Consider the following 19552-nt stretch of genomic DNA (forward strand, 5'->3'; position numbering starts at 1 on the left):
CAGTCACGATTTTTGGTTACTGTCCCGCAGCTGGCAGTGTGTGTCCCCCCCCCCCGATAAAGACCCCTATGCACTAGTCCAATTTGGGTTGATATGTCCGACTCCAAGAAATCGTCTCAAGTCAGGTGCGTTTGACATCCGATGCATAGTTGGATGGGATCCAAAGGTCGGACTTGCAAGCCGATCCGACTTCCTGCCGGGACCCCTCTCCTGGTGGTGAAATGGGTCTCATGCGATACATCGCATGTGAAAGGAGTTGGGCAGCTCAAGGGGTCGGATGGCCATACACTGCTGCGATACATCGCATTAATGTATGGCCAGCTTAACAGACACAGTGCACCTACACATAGAGTCTATTCAGGGAGACAGAGGGAAACGGGGTGTTGCCAGCAGCTTACAAAGCAAAAATGGGAGTGTGGCCTCAAGGGAAGTGGCACGATTGTAGGCCACAACTCTGAGTGCGAGCACGCACATCCTATTGTCCCTCCTACATGCACTTATGCACTTGAAAGTTGGGAGGCATGTGATAAGAATATGTATAAGGCTACGAGGTGCTGCTACGTAACTGAATTACTATGCTAAAATAAAGTACAAAAACATATGCTATTCTTCCTGCATCTACAATATTATTTGGCTTGGTGAACGGATTTGCTTTGGAGTCTACGTGAGCTGTAGCATACCTCCCAACTGTCCCGATTCTCGCAGGACCGTCCCTTTTTGGGATGTCTCACCCTGGGGGGCCTGCTGTGTCCCGCAGTGGGAGAAGTCCCCCCTGCTGCCAGCTGCTCTGTGCACAGTGTCTATTTACTGCAGAAAGGGGATGGAGGCATACCCTGGCATCGAAAGGCTTTGGCTCATTACACACTCACCAGGACGTTAATTGCAGGGGAGAAAATGGCACAGGACCATGGGAACGGCCAGCATTTTATGGGTGTACCCATGAAAATGCTGGGTGGGTGGCTGATTTGTGGGGGAAATAAAAGTCAGTTCCAAAGGCAGGAGAAATCATTCAATGGTCAGCAACCATTGAAGTATTTCTCCTGCTAGCGAATGCATGCAAGGGGATGTGTTAGCAAACATATGCCCTCGCTTGGTACCGAGAGGATGTGCTTCAATAAAACAAAAACTGTACATATGGGAAGCGGTCAAAGGTCAGGATGCCGTCAATCACTTGGCTGACACCGGCATCCACGCTACAGCTTGGAGATTGATGACAAACTCCCAACATCGACTGGAATGCCAGCGCCGGAATTCCAACTGCCGGGATGCCGAAAGGTCAGTAACTGGGGTGGTTCGCGGTACGTCAGGTATGGGGGAGGGGCTACGTATAGGTACTAAAGGGAACTTAGGGTTCGGCTGCCGGGGGTGGGGGGAAAGGTAACAGGCTCTAGGGTGGAAGGGTTAGGGGAGAAGGTAAGGCTGTGTCATCTTATGTATTATGGGCATGTTGTAGGTGTGTCACTAAATTCAGACCCATCATGTTTTTAGTTGGCTTCCAAATGTGTTTGTTATCTGTACTTTCATAATATAATATATTCCACACAAAAATAAAATGATGCTGATGCACACTTTGTAGTAGTACCAAGCACTGGTAATCAGAATAATTGTAATGAACTTTGCAATCTAACATAGTGGAAAATGGAGGTGTTTGGCATACTTTTGGGCCAACCAATGTTCAGGTGACCTCATCTTGTGGGTTCCTAACACTAGGTTTAAACACCTGTGTGGTACCCCTGGTTCAGATCACTCCTTGTTGGCTTATGTGGGCGTATCTACAAGACCCAGGTTCTAGGTGTGACTTCAATTTGCCCACAGTGTAGGATGCCCCTTTTGCTCTGTAGAAGCATACCATGATATACTGTAGAGACAAGCCTACAGAGTGTTCCCCCAATCTTTATGACATACAATGTTTTTTCTTTGTAAACAGACATGTTTTATAGAAGAAGAAAATTAGTGGAGTTGATGAATTAACCTTTACTTTACAGTATATCCTTTTCATAGCGGGATACTCTTTATATGTTTGTATTGTCACTGTCACTTTTGCAGCAATAGCAATTCCTTATTATTTTCAAAAAACCAATGGTAAAATGAATCCTACTCTTTGTCACATCAATATGAGCTTGCCTCTATGAATGTAGCAGTAACCGTCAGTTGGCTGGAAACAATCATGTACCGTCGTCTTAATTAAACAAACACAGGTACTTGTTTCCTAGCACGGCGTTCGTCGGGTCCCATCGCATACCATTAGTTAAGGTATGCGATGGGACCCGATCAGACCGGATCAGACCCGATATAAGCCTTTCTGGAGTTCATTGTACAATTTTTTAATCGCATTACAATGGCATGAGATGCAAAGCGATTATACCCGATTTCCCATTGAGTCCAATGTTAAATGCACCCCCAGACCCGAATTTTTAATTGTATACCCACCCTGATGGGTTATTACTATGTGAATTCCCCCCAATATTAACGCCACCCCAGTATCAATGCCAACCCGAAGCGTGGCGAGCGCAGCAAGCCCGCGAGGGGCGGCCGTACGAGTCCTCTGACCTTTTCATACCCCCACTATCCACGTCGGCGTGGAGTTTATTTCATTTACTTCGAGCCCGAAGCATGCGAGCGCAGTGAGCCCCGCGAGGGGACGCAGAATCCATGTGAAGTAATCCACGTGCGCTCGCCACGCTTCGGGCTCGGTGGCTCACCACACTATATAAAATCAACTCCACGCCGACGTGGATAGTGGGGGTATGAAAAGGTCGGAGGACACGTACCGCTGCGCTCGCCACGCTTCCAGTTGGCGCTGATCGTGGCGTAGCGTTAACAATGGGGGGGGGGGGGCATTTGACATACTAATTACCCATCAGGGTGGGTATACAATTAAAAATCGGGTCTGGGGGGACATTTAACATAGGAATCAGCCATCAGGGTGGCTGTACAATTAAAAATCGGGTCTAATCGCGTCGCATCGCATGCGATCTGGTCGCATGCGATGCGACCCGATTTCACAGACCCGATGCCATACAATGAAAATCGGTGGCGCCGTGCTAGGAAACAAGTACCCAAACACAGTTCCCAGACTTGGCTAAATTTTAACTGGTGTAAATCCGGCACGCACTGTGACTTGAATAGGTAGTTTCATCTGGCCTTATATGCAGTTTTGTCCAATATCTCTTCCATCCATTCTCATTCATCCTATTTAATTCACATTCACGCATGGCAGGCTAGTCTATCCCACCAAGCATTAGAATCAGCCCTTTCAGAGGCTACCAGACCTCAGGGCGATTAGGCTCTGGACCCAGCAGTAGAATGTGAATTAAATTGGATGTACAATAAAGGATGGGAGAGTTATTGGACAAAGGAAACCTTTTAGTGCATCGTCCCATATTTGGGTACACCCTTTGAATATCTGTACACTCTACAGTGTTATCTCCTTCTTATGCATCCTTCTTTGGATCCTCACTAGTAATTAAAGATCACTGTTATGAGTGGAATGCACACCCTACTTGTATGAGTACAGTAGGCCACCTCTAACAGATATAGAAAGGCAAAGGACGTTTTAAATTGAAGGCATTTCATCATTAAGGATTAGGGAAATAATTTAGCATTGAAACATTCTACACTATTATCTTTTCATTGTATGTACCGTCAGAACATTAACATCTAAGGACTCAACAATAGAATCCACAGACTCTAAAGGACTATTTTATCAGGTTGTATGCGGAGAGCCAGTGGGTCATCTTCCAATCAAGGACATTGAATTCTTGCTTCAGGTTTGAAAATTGAAGTTTACATTTGTTACAGTGAACCAGATATCTGACTGTCTTCCATCTTTGTTTTCTATATGTAATTGATGGTATGGCAGGTGACATACTTTGAATACATTATTTATATCAGATCTTGATGTGCACTCTGGTATATCCATTATATCTTTTTTCTGTGTTGAAAATTTTATTATAAAACACGGTACTTGTGTACAATCACGGCTCCCACGATGTCCATCGCATAGTAAAAAATCGCATCGCTTGCGATCGCATGTGATTTGATCGCATGCGATAGCATGCGAGCAATAACAGAAATGCATCCAAATGCATTGAAATTAGTATCAAACATGTTCAATGGCCCCCAAATGTCATTTTTCAGGCTGTACCACCCCCACTATCAACGCGAACCCGAAGCGTGACGAGCGCAGCGAGCCCGCAAGGGGCGGCGGTACGCGTCCTACGACCTTTTCATACCCCCACTATCCACGTCGGCGTGGAGTTGAGAATAGTAAGTGTGGCGAGCGCAGCGAGCCACCGAGCCCAAAGTGTGGCGAGCGCAGCGAGCCCCGCGAGGGGACACGGATACCTTCACCACGCTTTCTATTCTCAACTCCACGCCGACGTGGATAGTGGGGGGTATGAAAAGGTCGTAGGACGCGTACCGCCGCGCTCGCCACGCTTCGGGTTCGCGTTGATAGTGGGGGGTGGTACAGCCTGAAAAATGACATTTGGGGGCCATTGAACATGTTTGATACTAATTTCAATGCATTTGGATGCATTTCTGTTACAAATCGCATGCGATTTTTAAAAAATGCTTAAAAACGGCAAAAATCGCATCCCATCGCATGCCACTACATATGGCATGCGATGGCATGCGATGGGAGCCGTGAAAGTACACAAGTACCTAAAACACCACCAGTGATGACGTTTCAACACGTGTGGGCAACGGTTAGGAGTCATTAGACAACTCTGTCTTATGAGCATACACTGACAGATGTGAATCAGCTGTAACAGTAAGTGACGTATTCGATCATGCTGACCGTCATATCAGCAGATAGAAACATATCTATATTAGCAATAAAGCGCTTCAAACTGGCACATACAGTACATGCCTCTCAACATTGGTTGCTCAAGGATCCGGACCCTGTGGGCACTGAAGGCGTCTATTTACCTACTGCTTACCCATTGCTCTTCTATTCAGAGCAGGGTGTGTGCTTACCCAACTCCCATCTCAGAGGGACACTGCAGCCTGTGGGTGGGGCAGTCTTAGAAAAACAGGACTGTCCTACCGAAGGCAGAACAGTTGGGAGATATGCGTATATACATACACTGGCATATGGAGATATATATACTTTCCTGGCAGAGTATGAGGAGCTTGTGTAAATACCAATTAAGACGATTCTGTAACAGAGATGAACAGATATCTATTAAAAAGTCACCTGATATCCTGTCATTCTATAGTTTGGGGTGTTTTTGGATGATTCTGGTTCATCCCGTCAGGAAGACAAACACCATCATAACAATTCTTCCTGGAGCGATTGATTCACATATCATAATATATACCAAATGATCAAGGAAAATGTTAGGAGAAGAAATTCAGAGGATTTCTGAATAAGTATTGTTTTCAGTAAGATTAGACCCAGTAATTATACAAGGCTTCCTGGGCAGGCATACTGATAGGATGACATTAACTTTAAAAAAAAAAAATATATATGGAAAAAGTCATAAGTACATTATTATTATTTATTATTACATGCATTAGTACAGGGAAATACATAAAATCAATGAGCATGTGTTTTCTACCATATTTGCTGTCAGGAGGAGCAGTCATGTCGGCACAACAGGGGGCCTGCTGCATTATTGGGGGTGGACATGATGGGGGAACGTGATGCTTGATAGTTGGTACTTGGGGCATGTCTATATAACCACTTCATCAATATGCAATGCTGAGATTACCGCGATGATCACTTCAACGGAACACCTAATTTTTGAAAACTGCGGGGTCAGTGAGTTGGCAGCTGCTTCTGTCTGGTGTCTGGGATAGTAGGCAAGTATGTGCATAGTTTCAAGAAATTCCCCTCACCCCCACATATTTCCATTGAACTAATAAATTTAATAGTAACTTTTCCTATATCCAGGACCACTGCGGCGAATACAAGTAAAAGATTACCGTTTGCATGTTATTTGTTAACACTTTTTGGCAACAGTTCACTTATTCTCTGAATACGATATGAAACGTCTAAAAAAAAAGTTATATAAACCCCTGTACCAAATAAGGGCAATATTGTCTGATACAGGTGTGGATTATTAGGATGACAGTGTCTATGTCGACAGTCAATACATCAAGCGCTTTTTGTCTACAGGAGATAGGTCGACACATGAAAACGGTCAACATGCGCTATGCCGACACTGACAAAAGGTTGACACAACCAAAGGGTTGACATAAAACAGTCGACACAGGAAAAGGTTGATGCACTTTTATTTTTCATGTTTTCCTATGTAAACACTATTATAATCTCACTATATGTCAACATGGATGGAGAAGTAAGAACAAGTTTTTGGTAAAAAATAAAAATTTGTGTCAACCATTGGCATGTCAAACTTTTGCTTGTGTTGACCGTTTGTCAATGTCAACCTTTTTTCATGTGTAATTCTATGGTCTGTCAACCTATTGACTGTGGACCTATCAACCGGAACCTGTGTGATACACCATTTGTGTGTGACTAATGGTGTATGACAAATTGCTTTTGCCACTATACACAGCCTAATTTCATTCCACTGGTTATCATACAAGGGCACAGCAAGGTCTGATTCTCATAGTGTTTCATGAGGTTCAAGTAAAGGATGGTCCAAGCCAGAGTCATATATTGCTAATTATTCCTTTACTGCCAATGGAGTGTAAATAGAGATGCTCAAATAAGGTACGCAAATGCAAGAATGGAGATCTAGTTTGTGCACAGTGAAAAATAACAATTTTAAGGTACTAGAACACACACAAGGAGGGGAGGTCAGGGTATTTTCGGAAGTGATGTAACAAAGATAGAGGAAACATGGGGGGATTGGGAGTGATCCTGGAAAAATATTCATTTTATGGCAAAAAGGTCAGACAACACCCCCTAAAACACGGGTGTCAAACACAAGGCCCGCGGGCCAAATCCGGCCCGCCAGACCTTGTCATGTGGCCCGCGCGAGGAGATAGCACGCAGGGCAGTGTGTCCCAGCTCCTGCCTAGGCCACCTCCTCTCACCCACCCCACCGCGGCCGCCTTACCTGTTCCTCCACTGTCGGCGGCCATGTTCCTGTAGGCACATATGTATGCGGCTACAGAAACATGGCCGCCGGCCTCCACGGCTACGTGGAGGAGGGCCCGGCCGCCTGTTCCCTCTGATGCCCGGCAGTGACAGACACTGGGTGGGGACATCATGGCGATGACGCCGCCCGCCCATGCATCTGTAGAGAAGTAGGAGCAGGCAAGAAGCTGGACGGGGAGTCGGGGACAGTGTGGCCGCAGCAAGCCGCAGCAGCTGCAGGACAGACGGAGAAACAGAAAGTGAGGATGAGGATCACACTCACAATAAAAAAATATATATATATCTGCTGTTTCCTGAGGTGTCCCCGTGTATAATAATAATAATAATAATGCCATGACATCACAGGCTGCTCCTCCTGTATAATCATTTATGTGTCATGGCATTACTTTTATTATATTATACAGGGGGAGCAGTCTTTGGTGTCATGGCATTATTATTATACGGGGGAGCAGCCTGTGGTGTCATGGCATTCATTTTATATTATGCAGGGGGAGCAGCCTGTGGTGTCATGGCATTATAATTATTCAGGGGGACCTACAGATACAACCGGCCCTTTGAGGGTGACCAAACTGCTGATGCGGCCCCCCATGAATTTGAGTTTGACACCCCTGCCCTAAAACATTTGGAAATTTTCAATTACCTTAATTATATATATTTTATGTGAAAAAAATGGGCTTAAATTACATCAAAATCAACGCTTTCATTAGATTAGGCACCCAACATTTTATAAATGTAAAAAAAAAAAATGTTTCTGATCATTTCAAAAAAATATGAAATCACCTCTAATGACCCCATAAAGATCTTCTGGGCATCCGCAGTGATGCATGAATCGCTTATTTTGGTACATAACATTAACTTTGTAGGGCATACAATTAAATAGGACACTACTATGCACATAAAATAAGCAACTGTTCTGTAGAGAAGTGTCTATAGAAGGGGGAAGGGACCCCTTCAAGATGTTGCTATTAGGCCTACAAGTTTTGACTATACCCTTGGCACTTATGTAGTAATAAGTGGTCAAAAGATAGCATAGGTATAGGAAGACAGTATAATTAATGCCAATAGTCTTTATTTTATTGTCAATGAACTTATTTTTTTGCATTTACTTTTGCTACGTATGTGTACATTTAGGTTTTTGCCGCAATATGTACGCATTATGGCATACAAGAGCCAGGTAGAGCGGGGTATCCACTATGCGATCATTCCCACTATGCATTCACATGATCATTCAAACATCTCAAATAGGAACAGGACCTGGACATATGTTTAGATCCTGATGATTGGTTCCAATTGTTCATGCCTGGATTTAAAATGTCAGTACTTGTTTCCTAGCACGGCGCCACCGATATCAATTGTATGACATTGGGTCGGAAAAATCGGTCAAATCGCATGCGATGCGACCGATTTTACCCGATTTTTCATTGTACAGTCACCCTGATGGCTGATTAATATGTTAAATGCCCCCCCAGACCCGATTTTTAATTGTATACCAATCCTGATGGGTAATTACTATGTCAAATGGCCCCCCATTGTTAACGCCACGATCAACGCCAACCCGAAGCGTGGCGAGCGCAGTGAGCCAGCAAGGGGCAGCGGTACGCGTCCTCCGACCTTTTCATACCTCCACTATCCACGCCAGCGTGGAGTTGATAACATATAGTGCCCGAAGCGTGGCGAGCGCAGCGAGTCCCGTGAGGGGACGCGCATTACTTCACATGTATTCCGCTGCGCTCGCCACACTTCGGGCATGGCGGCTCGCTGCGCTCGCCACACTATATTGCAATCATGTATTTGTAGAGAGAACGGTCTATGGTGTTCTAACAAGGCAAATGCATGCTTGTTTTGTGTTCACACTTTTAAAGTGTTGTCAATGAAATTCAGAGCAATATACAAATACCTGACATATTCCTGGCAAAGTATTTTCCATTTAAATTGTTCTAACTATTGGTGTAAGTATTGTTGCAACTCATAAAATATCATTTTACAATGGAAGAGAAAAATTGAAAAATAAAAATACAACATATTTTTATTTGTCTCCTTTGCATAGTAATCTAAAACGATCAACAAAAAGTTATTTTCTCTTGTTACTGAAAGCAATTTAGTTGAAATCTCCAAAGCTTGATTCTTTTCCATTACTCATTTGGTACGCTTGGTACATCAACTGACTTCCAGAGTCCTCTGTTCTGTAAACAAAGCATATGCTGAAGGTGGTGTGGTTCTCTCTGCCCAGGTCCTGAAGGACTTGTGTGCAATATTTACATAAGTCTATCAAGGGCACAGTCATGTTACATTTTGGTTTGTGAGTATGGTCCATCATTAATTTCAAGACCCATGGCCTCTTTTTCTTTCTCTTTCTTTTTCTTCCCGTCAGAATCAAACTGGGCCTCAATAGCTGCAGGATCGGTGTAGGTGTAAAAATGGGCCATGATCGCAAAGATAATGCAAACAGCCACAAGGAGTCCAGCAAAGAGTATGTACTCCGCCCACTGCGAAAACATCCAGAATGAACATTATGTCAGGATTAAATGTACAGTACGCAGGGCCGGTGCAAGGCACCGGAGCGCCACAGGCGAGTCGGGGTGGGGGCGCCCCGGTGCCGGGGGAGGGGGGGTACCCGTCCTGCGGCGCTGTGTATTTATTTAAAGCTGGCGGCGGTGGCAGAGAGGGGTCCCTGCAGTCAACAAGCGCTATCCGCCGGGCTATGCGGAAGTGCTTCTGTTGTGAAAACACTGGCCGCACGGCGCACGCTGATTGGCTGAATCTCAGCCAATCAGAGTGCGGACAGTGTTTTCACAACAGAAGCGCTTCCGCATAGCCCGGCGGATAGCGCTCGTTATTTATTGACTGCAGGGACCCCTCGCTGCCTCCGCCGCCAGCTTTAAATAAATACACAGCGCCGTAGGACAGGTACCCCCGCGGCACGGGGGGCACAATGCCGCCCTCCAGTGGCCGGCGCCCTAGGCAAATGCCTAGATTTGCCTAGTGGTGGCGCCGGCCCTGACAGTATGCAAAGATTATACAACAAAGCACTGCTTATTTAAATATAAGACCTAAGAAATTTACAGAAATATAATATAATAGACATACATATTCTAGAATCTAGATCAAATTCTCTGTTGTTGCAGACCACCATTTGGCCCCTGCTGTTCTGGTGTTGGTAGATCATTCTAGCATTAAGCAGTATAAGTGTGCTGGGGCATTGGTAGTATTGTGCCATATGTGTTTGCAACATCAACATTATTTTAGTATACTCCTTATAGGTTTTGAGATGCTTATAATCTCCAAGACACACGGCGTCTTCTGGTCCTGTGTCGTCTTCTTCCTCCATGTCGACCGTCGCTGTCGCCGTCCGGATCCGACGAAATCCATTTGGGAAGCTGTGGAAGGAAACCATACTCACCTGTCCCAGCGCGACGTAGTCTAGGTAAGTGTCTTGGCAAAAAAACAAAACGAACACCCGAAACCAGCCGGACACGGAGACGCACGGTGTTTGTTTACATCGTGCGGCTCCGCCTCCCGAATGCCGCTATTGGCCGCCTAGCGGCCAATCAGGAGCCGCTAGGCCGCAAGGCGGCCAATAGCGGCATTCGGGAGGCGGAGCCGCACGATGTAAACACCGTGCGGCTCCCTGCTTGTCCGGCTGGATTCGGGTGTTCGTTTTGTTTTTTTGCCAAGACACTTACCTGGACTACGTCGCGCTGGGACAGGTGAGTATGGTTTCCTTCCACAGCTTCCCAAATGGATTTCGTCGGATCCGGACGGCGACAGCGACGGTCGACATGGAGGAAGAAGACGACACAGGACCAGAAGACGCCGACACAGGACATCAGGGCTACCTACGGAAAGAAGATAGGTAAGTAATAGTATGTGTGGGCTTTGTATGTAATAAAGTTTTATTTTAAAAGTGTATCAATGTGTTTTGTGCACTATTTTTTTAACTGTAGAACTACAAGTGCCAGCGGGCCCTTTAATGCCCAGCAGGCTGGGACTTGTGGTTCTCCAAGTCCCAGCTTGCTGGGGAGGCTTGCTGGCACTTGTAGTGCCACAGTAAAAAACAATAGTTTATCTATTTTTTTACACCATTTATCAGCTCGATGCCCAGCCCAGGGGCATCGAGGACAGCACCAGGCTTCAGCCTGGTCAGGTAAGTCCTGGAGGGGGGGGACCCCTTCATTGGGGGGTCCCCACTCCCCCAGGGCCCCTGGCCAGGCTGACTGGTCGGTAGGGTTAATGTTTTGGCCGCGGGACCTTATATTATAAGTGTCCCCCGGCTGTGGCATTACCCTGCCGGCTGGTTTTGCCTGGGGCTGGTTCTTAAAATACGGGGGACCCCTAGTCATTTTGTCCCCCGTATTTTGGGAACCAGCCCCGGACCTGGAGCCTGGGGCTGGTTGTTAAAAATCGGGGAACCCCTATTTGTCGGGTTCCCTGATTTTTAATTACCGGCCCCGGCTCCTTCAGCCTGGTGCTGGTTTCGGCTGTGGGGGGACCCCACGCCGTTTTTTTTTTTTTATTTATTTTTCTATTTTTTTACACTGTAGCCTGCACGGATCTGACTGATCCGTGCAGGCTAAAACGCAAATAGAACAGGAAAATGGTGTTCTATTTTCCTGTCGTATTTGCGTGGGTGTTTCACACCACTAAGCAGCCGTATTGTCAGTACGGCTGCTTAGTAAATCAGAAACCACCATTCTTTTGAATGGTGATTTCTGTTGTATCCTATCGATGGTGTAGACATTCGTATTTGTAAATACAAATACGAATGTTCCATCTTTAGGACTACGAATTGTTGTATTTTTGGGATTGTAAATCCCAAAAATACAAATTCGTAAAAAAAGGTGTATTTCTGCCTACGAATACACCTTTTTTCTACGAATCCATTTTGGTAAATGTCCCCCAATATAGCAAGCTTAACTGTAAAAGGGCTGATAAGAAGCCATGCTGGATCTTTGTCTAAATAATATGTTGTACGAGAGGCAGAACTCTGGGAGGCAATGAAGTCATCTGCCGCCGGGCTCCTGCTTCCAAGGGGGCACCTCTCCTCCACTGTGAGTTTTAACCAGTTAATTGAAACCGTTTATATCACTTCTGTGGCTGTCTCCTCCTCCTAGCAGGACCATAGATGCCACACTCTCTTTATTCTAAACATAATATCCATAACATACATACATACATACATATATTTATATAAGGTGGTGTGTATTTGTGTGTTGTGGGGGCTCCAATATTTATCTTGCCTCCGGGCAACTGGGACGAACTTACGCCACTGTGTTGTACAGTATAATGCATGAAGTGTTTGCCTGTATTCTCTGTTCAGGTCTGTCAGTCATAAAGAAATATTTCTTACCTGTTCACTAAGACCAGCAGCTCCAGCCACAATAAGGACAATGATATTACCTACAGCCACTGTCAGCAGCCATCCAGCCTGAAGTACAGATTTCATGTTGGATGGTGCCTGCAAAAAAATCCAAATGTTGTTATATGTATTCACAAGTGATCTATTCCACTGGGAAGATGCAGGAGAATAGACATACAGTATGTATGGCTAAAAGGAATCACAAGAGGGAGCTATTGAGACATTGTTTACTAAAAGTGACACTTTTCAATTGTTTCCCACAATAGAATAAGGCTAGATCCTTGTAAGCTGTCTCTCAATTTAGATATATATTTGTGTTTGGGGGTTAATATCATGTGGTCTTACAGTAGACAATGATATGGTAATGAGTGGGTACGGATATCACGCAGTGTAGGGACCTCCAGTATCAGAGATGCCTTGCTTTTGGCCTGGAGGCTTACAATATCTTTTCAAATACTTAAGATGTCTGAAATATCTACTAGCAAGTAGATGTTCAAATCGTGTTGCTAATGCCCCTTGGTGTGCTGGGGAAAATCTTGTGTCTACTGTATCTTTCAAGGCCTTATCTACGCCAGCTCAAATCTAATACAAAATTCAACAATTGGCTGTGCAAACCAAGAGATCCCATACAAATGTCCACACACTATTTATTTTTCCTATCATTTTACTCCTGCAGTATAATGAGCTTTCTATGGCCCTAACCACGCATATGGAGGTCTGAAAGCTGTGGGAGCAAGGAAGAAATGAAGAAGATACTGGGGAAGTTTAATCCCTAGGGTGCCGTAACATATACTGACAGTATGTCCCAGTGACATCACAGCTACTATGTCATACTTCTCAGGTTGCTACAACACTTTAGCATTTGCAATTCTAGTAATTTCCCCTAGGTAATGCCACAAGCAGTAAACACATAGAACAGTATGTACATGCAAATAGTACATTCTACTCTACACCTATTAGAATAGCCAAAAATAAATATAGAAACCCTTGGATTGTTAAGAGCTATATCTGGTAATGACTAGTAATAGTACCTAGTAATACAAAATTGTATCCTAAAATGCTAATTCAATGTGCATAAAAAAAAAAAGTATTTTAAAATTATTTTACAACCATCATTTTCCCTTAAAGTGCCAGTTGTAAATTGCTATTGATGTGGTAGTTAGAATTTTTATACTAATTTAACAAACAAAAAACAATAGAGTTGATGTATTAAATAATAAAAAGAACGGTTAGAAGTGGTCCAATGGAAAAGTTGCCCATAGTATCCAATCAACTTTGAGGTAGCATTTATGAACTACATTCTATACAATTATGGCGGAATCATCCCCTACTTTAAAGTTTTTTTTTGTTTTTTTTAATAAGGCTCAGTACTATTTTGCTATGGAAACTGAATCTGTACTCTACTCATTCTCAGCTACGCTCTAATTAACCCCTTCCCGACATTTGACGTACATTTACGTCATGGTCGGTATGTACTTCCCGACACTTCAAAGTGTCACCGCGTCTAGAGACGCGGTGACAGAGGGACGATGTCTGCTGTCCCTGACAGCAGACATCTTCCCTCATTGCCCAGGGGGGGGCAGCGATGCCCCCCGCCATGGGCGATCGCTGCGATTGGCTGTTCAAACGTGAACAGCCAAAAGCAGCGTTTACTGTGTGATGTGCATAATTTTGACTCTGCTGCCCCCTAGTGTCCAAAAAAATTAAAAGCAGGTTGAAATAATGATGTAATAATAAAGTATAGATATGGTCTTTGTTAGTTATTAACTTTTTTGAGTGGTATGATTATTTGTCTCACAAGCAGAAAATGTAACATTTTGCAAATTGCAAAATGTTCATTTTTTTTACGACATTTTGGTATTTTTCACAAAAAAAAAAAAACTGTATCGACCAAAATTTATCACTAACTTAAAGTACGATGTGTCACGGGAAAACAATCTCAAAATCACTGGGATAAGTAAAAGCAAAAAAAAGTTATCCCCACTTAAGTGATACCTGTCAGATTTGAAAAAAAGGCCTCTGTCAGGAAGGCAAAAACATGCTGCGTCGGTAAGGGGTTAAAGAGAGATTTGCTTGGCATGAATACTGTATGTAATGGACAGTGCCTTGCTAGTTCATACAATTTATCTAATCCACTCCAGTTTAGTTTAAATATATTTTATATGTGTACTGCGCTGTGACCTTTATCAATTGTTGGTCTATTGTACGATTTGACTATATTGTATTGGATTTCCCATATGCTCACTTTGCTTTGGTCCATCCCTTGAAATGTTTTCAATAAAAAATGATTGATGGAGAAAAAAAAAATCTTTTCACAACTTGATATACAGTATAAACTACAGTGTATCATTTTCCTGCTATCTCTACACACCTGAGAGTACGAAAATTCCAGCCCTGTAACTGAGAAGACAACTTCCCCGGCAGTAATGAGGAAATACTGGGGAATCTGTAAAGCCATATGAACGGTGTTGGCTTTAATATCCTCAACGTACTCAACAGACATGGTAGTTGTGCACTAGGTGAGAAGACGTAAAACAGGTTATTTATATAGGTGTTAGATAATACATTTTTTACACCTCCAAAAGTATACCGGAATAAAGAGATGTTTTGAACAGGATATATTTCACTATATTAAAACAGAAAATAAGTTGCTCACTGAGGGCTGTTTCTAAAAAAATATAGCAGGACATTTTCTAGTTTGATGAAATACTCTAGATTGCCAGTTTGGCAGTGGTGCAAGTAGAATTTTTTTCTTGGTGGTACTGATAGCCGTTAAAAAAAAATGGGCGTGGCCATGTGTCATGAGGGGGCATGGTCACACAAAGCTAGAGGAGTGACTAAATGACAATAGTGACATGGCATCAGGAGACAGGGAATGAGAAACAGGGAATGACTGGGGGTGGGTTGGCTCTTGCTTGGGGGAGAGCCAGGCAGCTTGTGCTTACAATTGTGGAGCCTGCTCTTCATGCTGTCGGCACCGCTGATGCCTGTCAGTGTGACAGGCTAAATCAGCAGTAGCCAGTAGCTGCATATAGCACCAATCATAACGCTGGGTGGGCAGGCTGCGGATGCATTATATTTAGACTTAAAATAAAAATAGAATTGACAGGGGGTTAGGGGGTAAGTGGTACTGCGTACCTGCAACATATTTCTTACAGGTACTCTGTACCACGCCGTACCCCCTTACTTGCAACACTGCAGTTTGGATATTACTATACTGACTGTCTAATTTGGTTGTGAGTATGGGGGGTTTTCAATCTCCCGCAGACATCTCCTGACGGGGGAGATGGCTGCAGGGCCCTATTCAATGCTGTCGTCTTCCCCGACAGCATTGAACAGGGGATCCTGGCAGAACGTGCCGGACTTCACAAGCAGGTGGGCTCGTTCTGCCAAGAAAGTCCGGGAAGTGACAAGCTCCCTTCTGCAGCTCGCGGCCACGCCCTCTTCACGTCCCGCTGCAGGTGGGACATTGAATCCCTCCTGCAAACTCTTGGTCGAGCAGACCGAGAACGGGACATGGTCATGGCTGTTGGGCCAGCTCGACAGCCATGACCCAAGGGGGTTGCTAAATTTAGACACATGGGGTAGACCTAGGGTTGGCCTATGGGAGTGAGGATAGAGTTAGGCTGTGGGGAGGGTGGGTTAGGGCTGCTGTGAAAACAACCATCCTGTCACAATGGATCTCTACAGATGGGTGCCGGACGGGGTCCCGACAGTCGGGAACCCGACAGTCATTTACCCGTGTTGAGCGCAGCGAGCCACCATGCCCGCAGCATGGCGAGCGCAGCGAGCCCGCAAGCCCGCTTTGTTTCGCTCGCCATGCTGTCTGAGTCCGGCCAGTCGGGATCCCGACGTCGGGATCCCGACAGTCAGAACCCTATACCACACCCCTACAGATACCTTATCATTATCACTATTAATACCTAAAATGATGCATCTGTTTCATATGAATTGGCTAGAGAATTCCATTAATAAAGACAAAAGAAGAGAACTTTAGGTACTTGTGTATTATCACGGCGCCCGATTTCATCCAAATCGCATCCGATATCGCATCCGATTTATCGGCCGACTTTTGGCCGATTTGATCTGCAATGCGATTTTGCGTCCGATTTGCGTCCGATTTTCGGCCGATTTTTTGCCGATTTTCGGCCATTTCCTGATGATTTGCATGTTATTCCATCCTTGCACACCCCCAGGTACTATGCGATGTGATTTTTGGGAAAATGCCCCTGATTGTACAATTAAATATCGCATAGCAACGCATGCCAGCAAGTGGCATGCGATGCGATTTGCAATGTTAAATGCACCCCCATTGTTAACGCCACCCCCACTATCAACGCCAACCCGAAGCGTGGCGAGCGGCGGCGGTACGCGTCCTTCGACCTTTTCATACCCCCACTATCCACGTCGGCGTGGAGTTGACTGGCGAGGGGACGCGGATTACTTTACATGTATTCCGCGTCCGCTCGCCACGCTTCAGGCTCGGTGGCTCGCTGCGCTCGCCACACTATCTAAAATCAACTCCACGCCGACGTGGATAGTGGGGGTATGAAAAGGTCGGAGGACGCGTACCGCCGCCCCTCACGGGCTCGCTACGCTTCGGGTTGGCGTTGATAGTGGGGGTGGCGTTAACAATGGCGGTGCATTTAACATTGTAAGCACCCATCAGGGTGATTGTACAATTACAAATCGAATCGCTTCACATGCCACTATATTGCATGCGATGCACTACGATGGAAATCGGGGGTGTGCAAGGTGTGCAATAATGGAACAGCATGCAAATTGGCCGGAAAAAGTGAAAAATTGGTCGAAAATCGGCCGGAAATTGGCCGAAAATCATCCGCAAAATCGCATCCGATTTTTCCATGCGATTTGCTGCCGATTTTCGGCCGATTTCGTGGGCGACGTGATAATACACAAGTACCGAACTTTATGATCACATGGCTTCCATACATTCACATCCTTGATCACTCCACAAAAAACTATCCGATCAGCAATATCGTTAACATCATAGTACAATCTAGAAGTTTTAGCTTTAGGTAAACCTCCATTTTGAATATTATACGTCCTTTAATGAGAGTAATATGTTTCATACAGAGGTACAGTGGATTTGCTTGTATTTCTTTGGTTTTCATAAGATTAGGCGTGAGTCTCGCAACCCAGAATATTTTATTATGGTTTTGTTCATTTATATAGGTGATACTCTGTCTATATATTTACATATAATCCTATATGATTTTTACATGTTCACTATTTGTACTGTTTGTGCAGTTCTATATTAAATACATTTTGGAAAAAAAGAGAGGGGGATTAGGTTCAGGCTGCGAACCTCAGGAAGTCATTTATGTTATGTCTTTTCATATTGTGTATTTTTGATTTATATGTGAAATTAAATGACAATATTGTTATTTAGAAATGTTCTTTGTGATTCTCCTCTTAGCTATTTTCAAGAAACCAACTCAACTACAAAAAAAAAATGTTCCCTTTATTTTATTCTGTGACCAGGTGTTGGTATGGGATAATTGCAGTTAAGATGCCAGTAGTCATTTTAATCATCTTAATTGGGACATAGGTTACTGAAACACTATTATATAAGCAAATACTTAAAATGATTCATACTATTAGTCAGTCTGTGGTGACCTTATTTAGAGATGTAGTAACTAACCTCATTAATGATTATGGTGTAAGAGCTTCCGAAACCAAATTCTAATGACTGTACAGAACAGTTCTTCCCACTCTCAGTAACACCTGTTATTTCTTTTCTGTATAAAAAAAAATAATAATAATCAATTCAAATAAACAGGTGGTTATTTAAAATGCTAACAATCTATGCAGTGGGTATTTTGCATAGTCAGTCATGTCCTTTACAAATACAGTATTACTTAAAATATGTCTTCCAAATATCTCCCTAAAACTGTACATTTTAACCAAATTATGTAAATAATAGCTATTTAAACCTAAAACTGTTGATACACAGGAATGGCACCAATCGTTTACTTCATTGCAGGTGCTTGCAAACAGGGGAGTAGTGAGGGCCGGCTGGCGGAGAACGAGCTCCGAGTGCCTAGAGTTAATAGGGCGCCAGAGCCGTGCACTGCAAAAGACACCTGCCCTCTGTGTGCCGCACTGCCGCCCGCTTGCTCTGTGTGCCGCCCGCTGCCTTCTGTGTCCTGACTCCTGCACCGCCTGGCTGTGGCTCACAATATCTGCTGTGTGAGTAAGTAAGGACACACACTCCCTGAAGGCTCCACATACTACCCGGTCTCCCGCCTCCCTCTGCAAAAAGGTACCTGTAGTAATCATTGATTGGGGGGGGGGATAGTGGCCTGCTACAAATTGGGGGGGCAGGGGGAGGCGGCCTGCCACAAATGGGGCACATGCCCTTGCACCGCTGCTTGCAAGGGAGGAGCTAATCTAGACAAGAAAAGACAAATACAACCCCTGCCCCCTTCGACTCTCTATAATGAACCAGCAAAATTAGATTTACAGTATGCCAGGCATGTTCTGTGATTGCTACCTTTATGTACTGATGGGAGTCTTTTAAGAGACTGAAACATTGATGACCAGAGAAGGTATAAAGCAGGCATGTCCAAACTATGGCTCCAGCTGTTGTGAGACTATAAGTCCCATCATGCCTTGCCACAGTGTTACTATTAGGGAATGCTAAAACTATGACAAGGCATGCTAGGATGTGTAGTTTTACAACAGCTAGAGGGGCACCGTTTGGCCATGCCTAGTTTAGAGAGTGCCATCCCTCCTCATATTCAAACAATTGCTAGATGTATGAGTTATTGAGGAAGTTAGAAACATCATTTTGGTTTCACTTTTTTAAGAAGTAACCCTAGTGGTTTTGGAATATCAGGTGTGACCTACTGTAGCTTGACAATAACTTCAGGCAGACTGTTAGGGAGACTTTCACTAGGACTACAAACTGATGGGAACTGCTCTATCAACTTTTTGGATGACTGAAACAGGACACAATACACTGATTATGTTTTAGAAGCAGTACTGTCGCTTCCCTGGATATGCCGGACAGGACTCTGGAGCTTTGAAGTACTGAGTCTCTATGGCAGTGGTTCCTAACCTCAGTCCTCAAGTACCCCCAACAGCTCACTGTTTCCAGG

The 19552-nt window shown here is 44.4% G+C and overlaps 1 protein-coding gene across 1 annotated transcript in view; it reads right to left on the bottom strand.

Moving 5' to 3' along the window:
- Positions 1–9109: 9109 nt before the first annotated feature.
- Positions 9110–19552, bottom strand: part of SLC15A1 (solute carrier family 15 member 1) — a 66390-nt gene continuing 55947 nt past the window's right edge. The window contains exons 19-22 of the mRNA XM_083171188.1: positions 18094–18190; positions 14800–14943; positions 12420–12527; positions 9110–9558 (exon numbers count right to left, since the gene is read on the bottom strand). Coding sequence (XP_083027314.1) covers positions 9358–9558; positions 12420–12527; positions 14800–14943; positions 18094–18190 — 550 coding nt within the window. The 3' untranslated portion in view covers positions 9110–9357. The remainder of the gene's footprint in view (positions 9559–12419; positions 12528–14799; positions 14944–18093; positions 18191–19552) is intronic.

This window comes from Crinia signifera, chromosome 2 (assembly GCF_055691185.1).
Source record: "Crinia signifera chromosome 2, ASM5569118v1, whole genome shotgun sequence".
Lineage (NCBI taxonomy): Eukaryota > Metazoa > Chordata > Amphibia > Anura > Myobatrachidae > Crinia > Crinia signifera.